The 19,425-nt window shown below is 44.5% G+C and overlaps 1 protein-coding gene across 3 annotated transcripts in view; it reads right to left on the minus strand.

The window, feature by feature from the left end:
- The window catches only part of ERICH1 (glutamate rich 1), an 87,836-nt gene that overhangs the window by 23,558 nt on the left and 44,853 nt on the right, over positions 1 to 19,425 (minus strand). For all 3 annotated transcript variants that reach the window (XM_030195604.1, XM_030195605.1, XM_030195603.1), the window contains 2 exons: positions 10,183 to 10,314; positions 4,680 to 5,027 (listed from right to left, as the gene is read on the minus strand). In XM_030195604.1, the coding sequence (XP_030051464.1) occupies positions 4,680 to 5,027; positions 10,183 to 10,314 (480 nt within the window). The remainder of the gene's footprint in view (positions 1 to 4,679; positions 5,028 to 10,182; positions 10,315 to 19,425) is intronic.

Here is a 19,425-nt window from a genome sequence, read left to right on the forward strand (position 1 = left end):
GAGAATGTCTTGACATTAGATGTGTGCAAAACAGGCTAAAGTTGATTGTACTTTAAGACTTAAAGCCTTCAAGGAGGTTTATGCCAACTTGGATGATCCCTGGTGTTGCTGGTCTGTAAATCACTGCACAGGGAGGTAGAGGCAATATATGTAGAGAAGAATCTACAGGCATGAACAGTTGGCCTCTCTCTATGCAGATCACCTCCTCACATCCTTCTGGGTTAACAGGAATCTCTTTTCTGCCACATGGTGACTGTGGAGATGATTCAGGTGATTCTTTCAGTTTCCAAGAGGTATCCTGTCTCAATGTTTTTCTGTTAATCCGATTGTGTTCTGAGATCAGACATTTGGAATAAATATTGAAGTTGTGGATTTTTCTCCTGATTTAAGGAAAAGGCTTGAACCCCAGCTTCATTTTGGACTTTGATTAGCTTTCTTTAGATTTTTCTTACTGCCGAAAAAATGTTTTTCCCCCCAGAAAACCTAAAAATCAGACAAGTGTAGCTGATAAAACCACAGAAGGGAAGTAAAAACAAAAGTGAGAGAACCAAAGTTTGAACAAGTTCCTGAAGGAAAAGTCCATAGTCCATTATTGAGTTGGATATGGGGGAAGCCACTGCTTGCCCTGGGATTGGAAGCATGGAATGTTGTTAATTGGGTTTCTGCCAGGTACTTTTGACCTGAATTGGCCACTGTTGGAAGCAGGATATTGGGCTAGATGGACCACTGGTCTGACCCAGTATGGCGATTCTCATGTTCTTAAGGAAATCGCTACGCATGAGAAGGGCTGTTCATGCTCAAAACTTTACACTTGTACAGATTGGATGATGTTACCACCTTGTGCACCTGACTTGGTCCAGCTTGGCAATGGAAAATATGTTTATATAAGTTGAATGATTACACAGCTTCACCTGCCTTTTGATTTATGCCTTCTGAATATTTGCAGAGACAGCCCAGCACTTTTCTGCATGTAGTGACTAACTAGGAGGGTTTCTATTCCTTAAATTTAATATCTCTGTGCTGAATCAGCAGTCACAGTAACTGCAAATACAGGCATTTTCCTGCTGAGCAAGTTCCCACTGAAGGCTGCTCTCTCTCTCTGCTTCAAGTTCCAGTTTTAACATGGCTATATCGTGTTAAGTGTGATATTCTATGGCCCCAAAACAAAGTTTTAGTGGCAGCACATACAACTTGAAAAAAATAAAAATACCTGCCTTGTAGAAATTTTTCAAAATTCCTACTTATCAAATTCCTAGTTCTGACACTAATCATGAAAACAGTCTGCACTTCAAACCAGTCCTCATTAACTGTGGAGCCGATGCAGAAAGGCTCGTAGCAGAGCTATGCGCGGATCTCTAAGTGTGTGACATCTACTGTGAGAGTAATATTGCAGATTACAGTATGTTGATTATATGCAAATTTTATGAATGGAAAACCTTTAGCAAATGTGGCGTCAGTATGCAGGACACACGCACACAACAAAGACAAGCGTGGCTTCTTGTGTGCATGCCCAATCAAAAATCAAAAGGGTCAGCACACACTGGTGTATGTTCTGTGCTTAAACTGTTTGCACTTGAAATTTTTGAGACTCATATTTAGGTGCATAAGAACAGGTGTTGTACATGCATCAAAAGCGGGTGGAATACTCTCTGCTTTGCACAGAATACCTTATTTAGCTTGTTAGCATGCAATACAATCTGCGACTGTCTTTCTGCACAAGCTAACATCTTGTGTACAATTCCTTTAAGCCCATGGTTGCTTTCTGCATCAACCCCGGAGTCTTCCCCTTCCTGCTCCCATTCTGTGAATAATAAGCTTAGTAAATTAGGCCTCTTCCAAAGGAAAGGAGATTTAGTACAGCCATGGCCAACAGAATAAATGACATACTAAATAGCATAAAAATGTTGTGCATGTTTAAAGAAACCCGTTACAGCAAAATAGACAAAGTACAAGAGATATAAAACTGTTACCACACTTGCTAGAAGTGCTCTGTAATGCTTATAGACTACCCTTAGGACAGAAATAAAATGGAACTTTTATAAAACTATTTTAGATCACTGTTCGATTCAAAAGCACTTACAAAAAGAATACAGAACATAATAAAACAGTTCTATCTCCATCTGAAAGGCTACAGAGGAAATTGGAGGGTCATGGGATAGGAGGAAATGTCCTATTGTGGATTAAAAACTGGTTGAAGGATAGGAAACAGACAGTGGGGTTAAATGGGCAGTATTCACAATGGAGAAGGGTAGTTAGTGGGGTTCCTCAGGGGTCTGTGCTAGGACCGCTGCTTTTTAATATATTTATAAATGATTTAGAGATGGGAGTAACTAGCGAGGTAATTAAATTTGCTGATGACACAAAGTTATTCAAAGTCGTTAAATCGCGACAGGGAGACTGGGCGGCTAAATGGCAGATGACGTTTAATGTGAGCAAGTGCAAGGTGATGCATGTGGGAAAAAAGAACCCAAATTATAGCTACGTCATGCAAGGTTCCACGTTAGGAGTTACGTACCAAGAAAGGGATCTGGGTGTCGTCGTCGATAATACGCTGAAACCTTCTGCTCAGTGTGCTGCTGCGACTAGGAAAGCGAATAGAATGTTGGGTATTATTAGGAAAGGTATGGAAAACAGGTGTGAGGATGTTATAATGCCGTTGCATCGCTCCATGGTGCGACCGCACCCTGAGTATTGTGTTCAATTCTGGTCGCCGCATCTCAAGAAAGGTATAGTAGAATTGGAAAAGGTGCAGCGAAGGGCGACTAAAATGATAGCGGGGATGGGACGACTTCCCTATGAAGAAAGATTAAGGCGGCTAGGGCTATTCAGCTTGGAGAAGAGACGGCTGAGGGAAGACATGATAGAGGTATATAAAATAATGAGTGGAGTGGAACAGGTGGATGTGAAGCGCCTGTTCGCATGCTCCCTAGTCCTAGTATTTTTGGAAAGCGTGATGAAACTACAGTGTAGTAAATTTAAAACAAATCGTAGAAAATTTTTCTTCACCCAACGTATAATTAAACTCTGGAATTCGTTGCCGGAGAAAGTGGTGAAGGCGGTTAGCTTAGCAGAGTTTAAAAACGGGTTGGACGGTTTCCTAAAGGACAAGTCCATAAACCGCTACTAAATGGACTGGGGAAAAATCCACAATTCCAGGAATAACATGTATAGAATGTTTGTACGTTTGGGAAGCTTGCCAGGTGCTCTTGGCCTGGATTGGCCGCTGTCGTGGACAGGATGCTGGGCTCGATGGACCCTTGGTCTTTTCCCAGTGTGGCATTACTTATGTACTTATGACCTTCACTTTTGTGTACTCTGATATTGGCTATAATACAGTCATAGAGAACACAACTAAAGAACAAGTTGAATAGTGCATGCTCTAAGCCAGGGCTCAACAAATCCTAGATGTTACCATGGCAACTAGGAATTACCCTCTGATCCCTGGGATTTCCTTTTACTATATATAAACTGTTTTTCGATCATTAAGAACCAGGTTTATTAAGCTTTCTTTTTCCTTAGATAAGGGGTGGCAGTAGCCGCCTAATATTTAGTACAGTGAGCTGAGAACCTATGGACCTGGGCTCTATTCCTACTGCAGCCGCTTGTGATTCTAGGCAAGTCATTTAACCCTCCATTTCTCCATCTACATAATAGACTAAGCCCACTAGGGACAAAGACAGTACCTGTTCATAATAAATGTAAACCACTTTGGTTGTCCCATAGAAAAGCAGTATATCAAATCATGATCCTTACCCTTATTAAATTAGGCTGTACAGGAGCTGCAGTCTCCCCTCTTCCCTCACCCCACTTTTCAACAGTTGTGGCATTGTTGGACATTATTCAGACTGCCTTCCCCTGCAACCGGGCAAAAAACTCCCGCAGCACCACGCATACGGCCCATGGGAAAGCCCTTTGTGCATCCTCTACCTTATCCACCTCCAGGGCTTGCCTTATAGCTTCCACTAATGTCTAAACAAGTGGTCTCCTTGAGGCCCCCCCTACTTAAACAAGAGACCAGAAGTGCCCTCCTCGACATCCAATTCAGAACTGTCACACAGCTGGAGGATGGTAGCACAATGGCCACCATTTCCATCAGAATTGGTGGGGCTGCAACTGGCAAATTCTGACCAGGAGGGAATCAGATGTGTGCTCTCCTGAGTCCCTCAAAAACGAAGACAGGACACACAGGGCGCAGGAAGCCCACTGCATTGCTGAACCACTGGTTCCTGCAAGCTGCACATAGATGGGTTGCTGGCACGCCTCTGCATGCAACCTGACCTTGGGGAACCCTCCCTCCATGACCTGCACCTGGCATGCTTACCCTAGGCTCAGTCACTCTAACCTGGCTCATGCTGTTACTGCCACAGGTATAGGGGGGGCTTGCTGCTCCTGCTGTTTTGCCTTGTTTATTTTATTTTTTTTTTGTAATAACTTTATTTCCCTGACTGGCCAGAGGAATAAATGAGCTGGCCCTGAACTGGAGCTACAACATACTACAATAACAAAAATGAAAGCAAAAAACATATGCTCAGTTTTTTCTACTACACCTGCTCACATGCACATATATAATTCTAAAAGCAAAGGATTTTGTGTGGATGACCAATAAAAGTATTTTATCCTGCGTTTCCGAATCTCAACTCTTCACATTAAGGAAATGGATAAAAGGGATCTGAACATACCGTCAGCAAAATAGATTTCTTGTGTTGCCTTTAAGAACTCCAGAATCTCACTCATCTTCTTATCCACATCTTCAATGTCTGCTTCTTCATTTACACACTTTTCTGGCTGATACGTAAAATCCACACCACTGACTTTAGTCAGCAGACCTGCAGCTTTCATTTTTTCTTTCTGCCGTTTTTTTTTCATTTTCCTTTTTTTATTTTTACTCATTTTTGGAGAGTCCGTGTCATCTTGTAAAAGATGGGTCTGCCTTTTAGATGCCACTTGCACTCCAGAGTCTTTCCAAGTCTTTCGCTTCTTCTTTTTTCTTGCACCTTTTCTTGAAGAATGCACAGAATAATCTTCCTCTGCAAACAAAATGAAGAAAAATAAAGATTTAAATAAAAGATGGATAATAATGATTTTACCCTGTTAAACTCCTGTTATAAGAGCACTGAGGTCAATATTCAGCCACACAATGAATATGTAATTGGAAATGTGGAAGATGGCTACAGAAATGATTAGTAGTACCTACTACTATGAATCATTTCTACAGCGCTACTGGACGTACACACTGTACACATTATATACAGGTACTTTCTCTGTCCTGAAGGGGCTCACAATCTACAATCTAAGTTTTTGTACCTGGGGCAATGGAGGGTTAAGTGAAGCTGCAGTGGGAATCAAACCCAGTTGCCAGGATCAATGCTCGCTGCACTAACCTTATGCTACTCCTCCGCATCCAGTAGTAGTATTACAAATAATTCAACAGCTTTATCCACTTAGGCAGCACCATTGAATATACACACACATAATTGGAATGCCATAGTTGGAAATGTCAACCTATTTGGGTGAGCCATTTAGATGTATAATATATTTAGGGGTATGTTTACTAAGGTGTGTTAGCATTTTTAAACACGCCTTTAAAGTTAAGGCGCGTTAAACGCTAATGCACCTACAGGCAGATGATCAAAAGCCCCATGCTGTTCCAAACAGCGCTCTAAAATAGCGCTGGAACAGCGCAGGGCGCTATTACACCTATGATCAGAGATAATGCATGCAAATTTAAGCAGCGCAATTCTCTCAGATCATGGGGTAGAAGTGCGGACGAATTGTGCCTGAGCATGCGCTAGCACAATCCTCCCGCACTTGTTTGACAGGTCTGGGCTCTCAAAAGCCCAAACCTGTCAAACACAGGAGCTGGAGGTCCATGGGACCACCAGGCCCTGACTACCCCTGCCCCGAGCAACGGGGGCTGGAGGTCCGGCGGACTTCCGGTCCCCCCCCCCAGATTTAGGGAGGGCTGGAGATCCGGTGGGTCTCCAGCCCCCCCAAACCCCCGGAAAATGGTCCCTGGCGGTCCAGTGGCCGCCGGCCAACCCCCCCCCCCCCCCCCCCCCCCCCCCACCAGCGTTGTCTGCCGAATCCCTGGTGGTCCAGCGTGAAAAAGAACTCCCTCCCGGCCTCCCTACCTTAGTTGGAGGAGGGAGGTAGCCTGCCTCCCTCCTCTTCCTTGGGTTGACGCTGCCGCAAAATTGCGGCGCCCAGCCCCTCCCAGTGCATCCTTTTAATGCCCCCCCAAACCCCCGGAAAATGACAAGAAAGCCTGAAGCTCCGAAACTCTATGTGCCAATGCAATAGCCACCAAGTCTTTATCACAAGATCTTTTAAACAGGCCTTCCGGAAAGCCTGAAGGGCTAAATTAAGGTTACACTCTGGACACAGCTTATGAAAGGGCGGCCACAAGTGGCCCACTCCTACAAGAATCAAATGATATTCAGGTGAGCTGCAAGAGATGCCTTCTGTAGTCAGCCCCTGAAGCAGGCCAAAGCAGCAACATGAACTTTTACAGAAACTAATGCCAATCCTTTCTGAAAACCTGCCTGGAGAAACGCTAGGACGTGTGTGATCTGAGCAGTAAGGGAGTACGTCCACGCGCAGAACATCTTTCACACCCTGAAGCAAGGTAGCAATGAGCGAATCAGAATAACCTTTTGGTCACAACCGAGCCCTTTCAATGGCCAAGCTATAAGACTAAAGAGGCACAGATCCTCCACGAGAACCAGACCTTGCTTCTAGGTCGTGTACCTGTGGAAGATGAAGACCCCGGTCCAGCAATTGTATTAGGTCTGCATACTATGGCAAATTCAGGACTATGAGAATTATTCAACACCGGTGCAATGCGACCCTTTTCACCATGCTGCCTACCATGGGCCAAAGAGGGAAGACATATAGTAGATGCGTCTCCGGCCAGCGCTGCAGCAGGGCATCAATTCCCATCAAGCCAGGTTCCTTCCGATGGCTGAAGAACTTGGGCACTTTGACATTCCTGTTCATTGCCATCAAGTCCAGAAGCGCAGAACCCCATCGGTCCTTTATCAACTGAAAACCCTGGCTGGGTAGTTCCCTTTCTCCTGGGTCCATGGCATGGCTGCCGAGAAGTCCACCTCCACATTCAAGGACCAAGCACTTTGAGCTGATAAGTAGACAAGATTTTTCTCCACCCAATTTGTGAGAGAGGCAGCCGCGGGTTCTGCCTTGCTTCTTGAAATAAGCCACCATTGTGACATTGTTGAAGAAAACTCTGACCGGGGCCCCTGCCAGAAAAGCAGTTAAGTCACGTAAGGCATTCTGCACTGCTCTGAGCTCTCCAAGCGATCTACCAACCATTGAGACTCTTGTTCCATCCAGGAGGAATTTGTAATGAGCTCCCGAAACTGACTTGCTGGCGTCCATCGTCACCACCTCCCATTGTGTTAGTTCCGATAGTCAAATTCCTGGACAACAACCACCAATGCATACTCCATGTGGCAACCAGCATCCAAGGAAGTTGAAGGTTGTATTTTGTGTCACCAGAGACCAGCAGCTGAGAAGAGAGATTCCTGTAATGACTGCATATGAGCTCTTGCCCATTACACTACTTCTGTCGCCACTGTCATTGACTCCAGAACCTGGAAGTAGTCCCAGACCCTGGGTTTGCCTTGACTGAGGAGACGACTATCTGTTGAACCAACTTCGACTTCCTAGGCTCCATGAGGAAAATACTCTCCCATGCGGCATCAAATAGAATGCCCAGATACTACAGCATCTGCGATGGAGTTAGTCTGCTCTTCTCAAAATTGAAGACCCAACCAAACAACTGCAGAAGACCGACAACTTTGTTCGTCGCCAACAAGCAGTCCAAATAGGATGACTCGTGAACGAGCCAACTGTCAAGACACGGGTGAACTGATTCCCTGACACCGAAGGAAGGCCACCATAATCACCATAACCTTGCTAAACATTCTCAGAGCCATGACGAGACCTAAGGGCAAAGCCCTGAACTGGAACATACAGCCCAGCTCCACAAAATGTAAAAGTATGACACTGCAGCCATATATGCAGGCGTTGGGTGCTCTGACCGAGCAGGACTTTCAGGTATGCCAATCTTCCTCCTGAGCAGACAGGAAGGGGGACTTCTGACCATATTGCTGACGACCAGGCTGGTACTGTTGGAGGTCTCAAAACAGAGATAGAGCACCCCCTAAAGCTGGCAACCAGAGGCTTTCAGCTTATCCTCCAGCAACTGCTGTGGCTTAGTTTCCCCCAGTTCTTTCACCAAGTTACTGTGATCTTTTTTAAATAGCCACTAGCCCCAAAAGGGCAGTTTAACTGGACCAGACTTTGACGCTGCATCCACTGTCCAATGCCACAACAATGCCGACTGCTAATGCCACTTTAGGCATGCTCTTGCCACAAACAAACTTCACACTGTTTGAAGACCCAAAGAGGCCACTTCTACGGCTTGTTTCAGCAAGCCTTCTAGCTTCCTATCCTGTAGGTCTTTTAGGGCAATACCCCTTTCCACTAGCATGGTGGTCTTCTTAGTTACCGCTGTAACCAGGGAGTCCACCCTGGGAAGCTGCAATTTATCTTTCTCTTATGATACTAATGGGTAGAAGTAAGCCATGGCTCATCCCACTCTCAGCTCTGTGCCTGGTGAGACCCATTCTGCTGTAATCTTGTCCTGAATGTCTGGATGCATCAGGAAGGCCCTTAGGACCCCTAAGCCCCCTTATGATCTAAGATGGAGCTCCTGATGCCGAAGCAGATCACTCCTCAATGGAAAGCACTGCCAGTGCCTCAGAAAAAAAAAAAAAAAAAAAAAAAAAAAATACAGAGCTCCTCTTATGAAACAACTTCAGTACTTATGGATCATCCCCCTCCTCTGAAGGGATCGCTCCTTCCTCTAACGGCTCCATCAATGATGGCTCCTTTGAATAGACCAAGGCCACATCAGATAAGGAGGGAGAAGCAGAGAGACTCATCCGCCCACTTCTGAGGTCTAAACAAGATCTTAGGGGCTAGGAGAAACTGAAACACCTTGCAGCAACTATGACTGTCCCTGTTTCAGTAAACAGGCCTAGTGTACGAGCAATATAAACTCCAGAGAAAACAAAGATATCGATACAGTTGAATGCTCTGTCGGGCCTTGAGGCTGTAAAATGGCAGCAGTGCTCTGCATGTGATCAGCCAGACACTGTCCTTACTGCAAGTCAGTCCCAACAAAATGGCACTCATTCCTGTGTTCTCCTGCATCAAACTGCGCACCAGCTTTTCCAGAGAGCCTGAAGATTCCAGCATATTCAGATGCTGTGCTGAATCTGAAGATGTGCTGACACCGACCGTTTCCTCCATCTCCCACAGGATTCCCAACTTACATGCATTGCAACAACCTGACACTGGCCAGCAGGTCCCACAGCAGGAACACCACTTAACTGCCTCTGCAGGAGTCACTATTCACCCTGACTGACACCAGTACAGCACAATGTGTCCCAAGCGGTGTCTGGAACCCTCCCCTGCACCAAGTAGAACTTGCAGCCCCTCCAAGCAGTTCTGAGTCAAACTTTAGCTGGATTTACTACTGCTGGCTGCTCCCCCCAAGCTCAGTCTCCAATAGTCTTACCACTGATGAGAAACAGCATCAATCCTGAGCCTGTCTCATACTCTCCAAACCTCTATCTTCCTCTTTTTCTTTTTCCTAAGGTTGTGCTGGAGAAGGAGAGCTTCACAGAAAACAGGGCAGAGGTGAAGGGAGGGAAGAAGTAAATTCGCAGGGCACCACAGACAGAGGTCTGAAGACCTCCAGATATGACACTATAGACTCAAGCCAACTGCAAAGCTCAGAACCAGAGGCTGAAAAGTATGTCCAGCCACCCGCTGGAGATAGAAAATACAAAGGAGCTGGACTGGATGCCAAGAGAGATAGAGAACTGAAAACTGAGCCTGAAACCTATCTCCACCTGCTGGTTGATGGACAACTATCCCACAGGTTCTGGAATAGTGGAAAGCTAAGTAATGGAAGTGTCTACATTCTGAAAAAGTTCTTTAAAACACATAGCTTATGAAAATGTGTGTCAGAAAGGTCAAACTTTTTTGTCAAGAATTTGCACTTTTCTTTACAATGTAGTGCACATAAGAGTTATGGTTTTAAACAATTTAGCTATAAAGCAAACCCTTTAAAAGATAAGCACAACTCCTTACCATCTGAACTGCTTATGCTCTCAGCGAGCTCTGAATGAGTAAGGTTGCTTGTCCCAGGACAGGTTGGCAGACAGCCATCAGGAGGCAGGCTGACTGTGTAGAGCTTTCGATTTGGAATCTCCTTTTCATCAACTATTAAAAAAATAATGAATGAACACGTCCGATAATTATGAATTTAGTATTTGATTTTACATATTACACATTCTTCCATGGAATTTAAATGCTTAGGAATAATACAGAGAACATGATCATGGATTTGATCTACCGGTTTTCTGTGGTACAACCAAAGCAGTTTATATTTGTTATATGCAGGTACTTTTACATTATGCACTGCTGATAATTTTTATCCTCATCACAAACAGATCAGTTTGGTTAGCTGCTCATGAAAACGTCAACAAAGCAGCTCATACCACCATTAGCAGCAGGTAACCGATTACAGAATAGCAAAATAATTCTAGAATTCACTGCATAGGTCTCATATGGCCTTTCGACTGTACTCTGTTTCAAAAAACCAAAAATCAGAAGAACATGACAGAGCTGAAAAGTCAGTTAAATATTTTGAATACATAATTAACTTTAGGAAGAAAGGTCTGGTGAAATCAAACTTACAAAGGTTAAAAACTAACACTGAAGACTAGGGTGGCCAACTGGCTTTAGATTTGCCCAAAAGGTTGATCCAGCCCTGGGTTTACCTCACTGCATGCAGGGAAGTTGTAGTCTTGCTTTGCTTAAGGAATCCAATTTGGAAATCAGAACTACAAGTCCCGTAAGCAATGGGAAAAAACCTGGACTGGATCAATCCCATCAGGTGAATCTGGACTCAGTTGGCAAGATTGCTATAGAAATAAAAGACAAGAAAATGACTTAAAACCTATTTGACATAGCTATTCCATTAAGTAGTTTGAAACTCCTTGAATTGCTCAGGGCTGGTTCTCTATGCAAGCACTGTGTTCAGTTGTGCTAACTTACATGGAACACCCTTCCACCTCCATACAAATGTCCATATGTTATGCCACATACAAAATACAGGATAAATCTCCTCAGTTGGTCTGAAAAAAATCAGCAAAGGTATCTCTGTATATGAGCAATCACACACCCAGCTGTTAATCACTTCAATCAGTTATGCCAACCATCTTGAAACTTTATTCTTAGAAAATACTTTTCACCATTTATAGCATACCTTTAAAACGCTTTACAGCTTCAAAGCTTCACACATTCTCTCTCATATGTGCCTCCCTGTGCCTTCACCCATTTTCTCTCTGTGCCCTCCTGTGCCTTCAGCCATTCTCTGTGCCCCTCTGTGCCTTCAGCCATTCTCCCTCTCTATGTGCCATCTATGCCTTCAGCAAATCTTTCTCATGTGCCCGTCCCTTTACCCATTCTATTTGCCCCACCGTGCCTTCGCCCATTCTCCCCAAGTGTCTCCCCTGTGCCTCTTCCCATTCTCTCTATGTGCCCCCGTGCCTTCACCCATTCTCTGTGTTTCCCCATTCTTTCTCTCTCTCGTGCCCCCTTGTGCTTTCATCCATTCTATTTGCCCCCCATGCCTTCACCCATTCTCTCTCTCTCAAGTGGCCCCCTGTGCCTTCACTCATTCTGTCATGATATTGCATGCTGAGTTGACAAAGTGCTGAGGATGACATGGTCATCCACTGTAGCTCAGCAAGTATTCAGTTTAAAAGGGAATTTGTTTTTGACGAGCACAAAACAGCTCCTGTGAAATGGCTTTTGCAGATGTTCTTCCTATAGTCCTACAGGAAATTTGGGAAGGGGGGTGGCGGGCAAATTCCCAAACAATTTTGCATGCGAAGCTGAGGCAGGTCAAAAGAAAGAAGGGTAATCCATTCCAGAGCTTCAAAAGGAAGCTAGAAAGCAGGTTTCAGTTAGCAATGACCCCGCAGAAACTTGACCAAATGAATCAGGGGAGAACTCACTGGTGGCCCTTGAATACTGCAGTTTTAAGCATCATCAATGAAATTGCCTCCGGCAACACAGAAAGAAGTAACATACAGCTGCAAACACTGGAGCTCTACATTTCCCATCCCCCAGTTTGCATATAGCTTTGAAGGTTGGCATTAGCCAAAGTCACAGATAACTGTGACAATCTTATTATTGTTGCCATCAATGATAGACTAACAATACATGGTTCAGAATCAGTGCAAAAATTGTGTCCACATACATAACATACTTTTCTGTTCCATAAATCTTTCATGCAAGTATGTATGCTAGAAAAAAAAATTAACTCAGTAAAACTTGCTTACCAGATTAAATAGTAACAATGTGATTCTAATATTTTGCAGGGCAGAAAGCTGATAAATATACTGAATTCTGTGCAACCGAGTTGATTATAATAATCTACTATTCAACACCTCCCTTACCTCCTGTATTTCCGTTACTATTAAAGGAGAAATCTCTCCAACTGTTGTGAAATTCCAGATTCTCCCTCCTTTTTTTTTCTTTTCATTTGCTATTCTTTCTATGGAGTCACATGTAAGCTTTGGAAAACTATAATTGTTCCTTTGTGAGTAAAGCAATACTGCCCACTGTTGACATCTTACATAACTTCCAGCTGCAACTCTGAAATTAGGCCTCAAACAGGCAGAAACAAACATTAGCTGGCCCCTATTCCGATGCATAAATCCACACACATACTTAAGCAGAGCCAGACTGTAGCACAAATTTACATAGGTACTTTTAGCCTTCCCACCCCAACCAAACAAACTGTTGAATATGACACCCATATCATTTTTTGTGAACACAATATCAGAACAGAGTAGAGAATCAGTGACAGATATAACATGGAATATGGTTTCATTTTAGAAAGGCTCATAGTGCACTTGTACTTTAAAAAAAAAGTCAGCAATGAAGCGGCGTACCTGGCAGCATATTATGGCAGGTAGACGTTATGCGACTGTTTTTTCCCCAGTAATTAATGAGGTACACCCCTTTGATTTAGTTTGGCATATTATTTCCGACACTCAAACTCTATGAAATATTCCGAGAGGAAAGAACAGAAAAGGCAATAAACACTTAAGTATGTACATCAAATTGGAATGCTTGTGTGGTTTCAATTCAGAATGCTACTGGACATTCTTTAAGCTTCTGCCCGGAAATTTAAGTAAATTACCTAAAGATATTTCACTGAGTCAGGAGTGGCACAATCAGCCAGCATGAGACTGAAGAAGGTAGGCACATGCTCCCTACTGACAGACAGATAAGTCAGGAAGCACAGCCTCAGCCCAAATTGTGACTGAGGAAAACAGGTAAACCCCTCTACTGACCAACAGATTCCACTGAGCCAGGAAGCATATCCTCTGTACAAATGCGAGTGGAGATAGGAATACACCCATCTGACAGAGAGCTGTTGCCCCAAGTCAGATCCATTTAGGCCTTTATTCAGTGGTGTGCTGGTAAATTTTTAACAACAGGCTCTCTCCATGGTCCACCTCGGCGCCCCCCCCCCCCATCCACCACTGCGCCCCCCACCCAGCTCTGCACCCCCCCCCCCCAAAAAAAACATTTACAGAGCTGGCTATACCCCGGGGGGGGGGGGGGGGGGGGGGGGGGGGCGGCCAACACATTACTCTCTCCAGGAAAAAAAAAAAAATTATTCCAGGTTTCAACCTAATTCATGTTTAATATGGGATAAAATGCCATAAATAAGTAAATAAATATAAACTTTTAACATTCAGCACCTGATTCTCAAAGTGCACATATTCCAAACACTATAATGAAAATAAAATTATTTTTTTTCTACCTTTGTTGTCTGGTGACTTTGTTTCTCTGATCATGCTGGTCCAGTATCTGATCCTGCTGCTCTCTATCTGTTCCCTTGACTCCGTTTCCAGGACTTCCTTTCCATTTATTTCTTTTCTTTCCTCCTTTCTTCTTCATTTCTGGTCCTCTGCAGACTTGACTGTACAGTGGATCCAACTTCTGCCTATTTTCTTAATCCATGTGCAGTTTCTCTCCTCACTTCCTTTTCCCTCATCTAATCTCCTTCCTCTATCTTCCCTCAATGTCCAGCATTTCTTCTCTCTCCCTTCCCTCCATGTCCAGAATTTCTCTTGCTCTCCCCTCCATCCATGTCCTGAAACTCTCCTCTCTCCCCTGCCCCTCTCTATCCATCCATACCCAGCAATTCTCTTCTCTCCCCTGCCCCCCTCTACCCACCCATGCCCAGCAAGTCTCTCCCCTGCCGCCCTCTACCCACCCATGCTCAGCAAGTCTCTCCCCTGCCCCCTTCTACGTACCCATGCCCAGCAAGTCTTTCCCCTGCCCCCCTCTACCCACCCATGCCCAGCAAGCCTCTCCCCTGCCCCCCTCTACGCACCCATGCCCAGCAGGTCTCTCCCCTGCCCCCCTCTACACACCCATGCCCAGCAGGTCTCTCCCCTGCCCCCCTCTACCCACCCATGTCCAGCAAGTCTCTCCCATGCCCCCCTCTACGCACCCATGCTCAGCAAGTCTCTCCCCTGACCCCCTCTACGCACCCATGCCCAGCAGGTCTCTCCCCTGCCCCCCTCTACGCATCCATGCCCAGCAAGTCTCTCCCCTGCCCCCTCTACCCACCCATGCCGAGCAGGTCTCTCCCCTGCCCCCCTCTACCCATCCAGCGATTCTCCTCCCTCCCCTGCCGCTCCAAAGCATGTCCAAAGATGTCCTTCGCTCCCACCCTCCCCTCCGTCTTTTTTTAATTACCTCCGTCGAAGCGCGCACCATTTAAAGCCCTGCTGCGTGCTGGCCGTCTCCAGGCTTCCCCTGCTCGATTCGGATGATGTTCGTGCCTTAGTCCCGCCTTCGCGAAAAAAGGAAATGACGTCAGAATGAAGGCGGGACTAAGGCACGAACATCATCTGAATCAAGCAGGGGAAGCCTGGAGACGGCCAGCACGCAGCAGGGCTTTAAATGGCGCACGCCTCGACGGAGGTAATTAAAAAAAAGACGGAGGGGAGCGGGAGGGGAGGGTGGGAGCGAAGGACATCTTTGGACATGCTTCGGAGCAGCAGGGGAGGTAAGCATGGCCTGTGATGGCGCCCTCCTGCCATGCTTATCTCCCGCAATGGAGCCGGCTCACCCCCAACAACAACCGGCTCTTGCGAGCCAGTGCGAGCCGGCTCCAGCACACCACTGCCTTTACTGAAAAAAAACAAAAAACAAACCTGGCTTCAACTAACAAGCCACCACTCTACAGAGCAAGGAGTTAACTAAGATATGGATCATAACAATGAAAGCCTCCAAGAAAGGAAATATATCTGAAAAAGAACAAAACAAATAGGGAATGTTCTGGACTGGTCTGGCAGGACTAAAGGACAGAAACAATCAGGTAAGGCCTAATCTACCCTTCCTTTATGTCCTTGCCAGACCAGTCCAGACAAATGGGATGTGACAAAGCAGTTCCACACACAGGGTAGGATTACTTCCTTAAATAAGACAGAAACCCAGCCCGACAAGAGAAGCATGTCCATGCTTCTAGATTGGGAACCTCAGAAATAAGCGAGCTGGACCCCAAGAAGCTGCTTAACTGCCACTAGGAATGTATGAAATGAATCCCACTAAACATCTCCCAGCAACACTGCAAGACCGAGATACCACCAGAGGGGTTGAGATTCATGGGGAGGACAATAAACCAAAGGCGAAAGCGGGGTAAGAAAGCCAAACCACAAGCAACGTGAGCCTGTACATGCTACGAGTGGCAGACCCAGGAGTACCACCCCCCTCTGCGACACCAAAAGAAGAAAACCCTGACATCAGAACATATCTATACCCCAGACAACTGCTGGCCACAGATGCAAAGTCCACTGCCAAGTCCGTAGCTGAACTGGCAACAAGCAAATACCATCGAGCTGGATCTCATCGGTCTGGGTCACTATTTTTTTTTTTTTTTAACTAGCGGGCGAAGGACCCAGAAGAGTTGACTTGTGGGTTACCAACCATTGCTTGAAATTAAATAAAGAAATAAAAAAAATTTCTTTGGATAGACTCAGACCGAGACGAAAGATTTATATCTCAGTTTAAAATTGAAAGAAATGAATTTGTATTAGATCTCCAATCAAAAATTTAGGAGTTTGATTGCAATGCAAAATACAGCAGCTAGACTAATCTATGGCCTCACATGTTATAATACAGTGAAAGATCATCTAAAATTGCACTGGCTATCAATTTAAAGTATATAAGATGATCTTTAAGATTTTGTCAGGCATAGCTCCTTTGTATATGATGGATCTAGGGGCTCTCCTTCACAGACCTCAGGCACGAAAATCAATTTCTTTTACGATTTCCCACTGCTGCTGCTTTAAAACACTCCAATCGGATTCTCTAAAATATAGTCAATCCCTATATGGGGACTGGGGGTGTTTAAAGAGAAGAATTTTATTTATTTATTGCATTTGTATCCTACATTTTCCCACCTATTTGCAGGCTCAATGTGGCTTACAGAGTCCTGTTACGGCTTTGTCATTCCAGGATGTCAGGTACAATTAGTGATATGAAAATATTAAATAAGGGAAGGAAGAGAAGATTTAGGCGGATAGGTATAGAAAGTAGACTTTCATAACTGGGTGGATTTAGTAAGGTTGTGCGATACTGAATCAAAATGTATATTATATATTAAATAGAAGGGCAGGAGAATTCAGTATAGGCTGTTCCTTCAGTCGAGCTATATTTTAGTGAGACTAGCCATGATGAAACAGCTCACTATAACGCTCTATACATTCCCAGTACTCCTTTAAATAAAGCCGTTTCATCACGGCTAGTCTCACTAAAACATAGCTCGGCTGAAGGTACAGCCTATACTTAATTCTCCTGCCCTTCTATTTAATATATAATATACATTTGGATTCTAAGTTTGGGATTCTTCTCTTTGAACACCCCCAGTCCCCATATAGGGATTGCCTATATTTTAGAGAATTTAAAAATCAAGTAGACATTTCTCTGCATCACCTTCCTATCAGATGGCTTCTTTCTGGTTCTAGGTTTTAATTGTTTGAAATGTAATTCCCAGTGGACTGATCTGGTTTTTCTTGGCTTTGTAACCCGCCTTGAACTGGTAAGGCATATGGCAGCCTATAGAATGTGTTATAACATGGATTTGATAACCTTATACCACAGAAAAGTGATTTATCAATAGATATCAAACAAAATAAAATATGGAAAAGAAATCTAACACGGCTACCACACTCCTCTACTGTGGTATAAGCAAATCAGTTCACATTTTATTATATGAAGGGACTTTCTCAGTTTCTAGTGGGCTCAAAATCTAAGTTTTTCTACCTGGGGCAATGGAGGGTTAAGTGATTTGCCCAGAGTCACACCAAGCTGCAGTGGGAACTGAACCCAGTTCACCAGGTTAACCCACTGCACTAACCATTAGGCTACTCCTCCACTGGGAACAATCTGGAAATGGGAACGAGTGAGATTAAATTTGCAGATAATATAATAAAAATGTATTTGCAGGACCTTAGGAAACTGGAAGGCTGGGCATCAAAATAGAAGAAATTTAATGTGGACCAGTGCAAAGTGAGGCACATTGGGAAGAATAATCTAATAGCTACTTGATGCTAGTTCCACATTAGGAATCATCACCCAAGAAAAAGATCTAGGTGTCATCAAGGACAATAGGTTAATCTTCTGCTCAATGTGCAGGGGCAGCGAAAAAAAGCAAACAGAATTATTAGGAAAGGAATTGAAAAATAAGACAGATTAATATAATGCCTCTGAGTGCAAATCTGGTCACCGTATCTCAAAAGACATAGCAGAATTAAAAAAGGTTCAAAGAACAGTAACAAAATTTAGAAAGGGAATAGAATGCCTCTCATATGGGGCAACAATTCCCTGTCCCCTCTCCCTTACCCTCCACCCCTATGGTACAACTCCTTGTTCTCTCTCTCCACTCCTTCTCCCTACAAAAACTGCAACTTCAATGTTCAGCAGGACAGCAGATCAGAGGGTAGAGTGGACTCAGGAAACCCAGTCTGATGGTGTGGCTGGAGACACAGCTACACAAATCGAGATGCCCTGCTCCTTCCCAGTTTGTGTAGGCAGCAAACGTGCATGGGAAGTGAAAGCCTGCTAACTGTGGTTTATTGCTTAGACAACAGAGGAAGGAGCACAACATCCGGGTTTGTGTAACCACATTTCTCACCATCCCCTGTAGTCCACATTTCTCTCTCACTCTCCCCAGCACCCCCTCCTTGGATCCCTCACGCATAGTCTGGTACCTCTCCTGTAACTCTACCCCACAAACCTAGCACCTCTCCCTCTCTCCACTTCCCCCCATGGGTCCAGCACACTTCCCCCTCCCTCACACTCACCCACAGATACAGCACCTCCTTCCTCTTCTCCCCCCCCGCCTCATGAGTCTTCTTTCCTTAGCTACCCCAATTCATGATAAGGTGATTCATGAAAGTCCCCATAACAAGGGTTCTGGTTCTGAAGGCTCCAGAAGACAATTTTAAAGGATGAAATTAAGCTTTTTGCCATTAAGTTTAAGCAAAGAGTCACAAATAAAGGGCTCCCAAATTCTCTGGGCATGTTCATATAACAGTTATGCCAAAACCAGGAAAAGATTCCCAATTGCCAGAATCATAAGAACATAAGAATAGCCACACTAGGTCAGACCAATGGTCTATCAAGCCCAGTATTCTGCTTCCAACAGTGGCAAATCCAGGTCACAAGTACCTGGCAGAAACCCAATTAGTAGTGCCATTCCATGCTACCAATCCCAGGGCAAGTAATAGCTTCCCCCATGTCTATCTCAAGAACAGACTATGGACTTTTCCTCCAGGAAATGCTAAAGGAAATTAGGGACACAAACAAACTGGGCACACAATAATAATGGGTGATTTCAATTACCTCGATATTGACTGGGTAAATGTAACATCGGGACACGCTAGGGAGGTAAAAATTCCTTGATGAAATCACGGACAGCTTTATGGAGCATCTGGTACAGGAACCGAAGAGAGAAGGAAAAATTTTAGACCTAGTCCTTAGTGGAGCGAATGATCTGGTGCGGGAGGTAATGGTGCTGGGGCCGCTTGATAACAGTGATCATAATATGATCGGATTTGATATTAGCTTTGAAGTAAGCATACATAGGAAATCAAATACGTTAGCATTTAACTTTAAAAAAGGAGACTATGATAAAATGAGAAGAACAGTGAAAAGAAAAACAACTTAGAGGAGCGACTACGAGGGTCAAAAATTTACATCAGGCGTGGATGCTGTTCAAAAACACCATCCTGG

Source organism: Microcaecilia unicolor, chromosome 3, assembly GCF_901765095.1.
Source record: "Microcaecilia unicolor chromosome 3, aMicUni1.1, whole genome shotgun sequence".
NCBI lineage: Eukaryota > Metazoa > Chordata > Amphibia > Gymnophiona > Siphonopidae > Microcaecilia > Microcaecilia unicolor.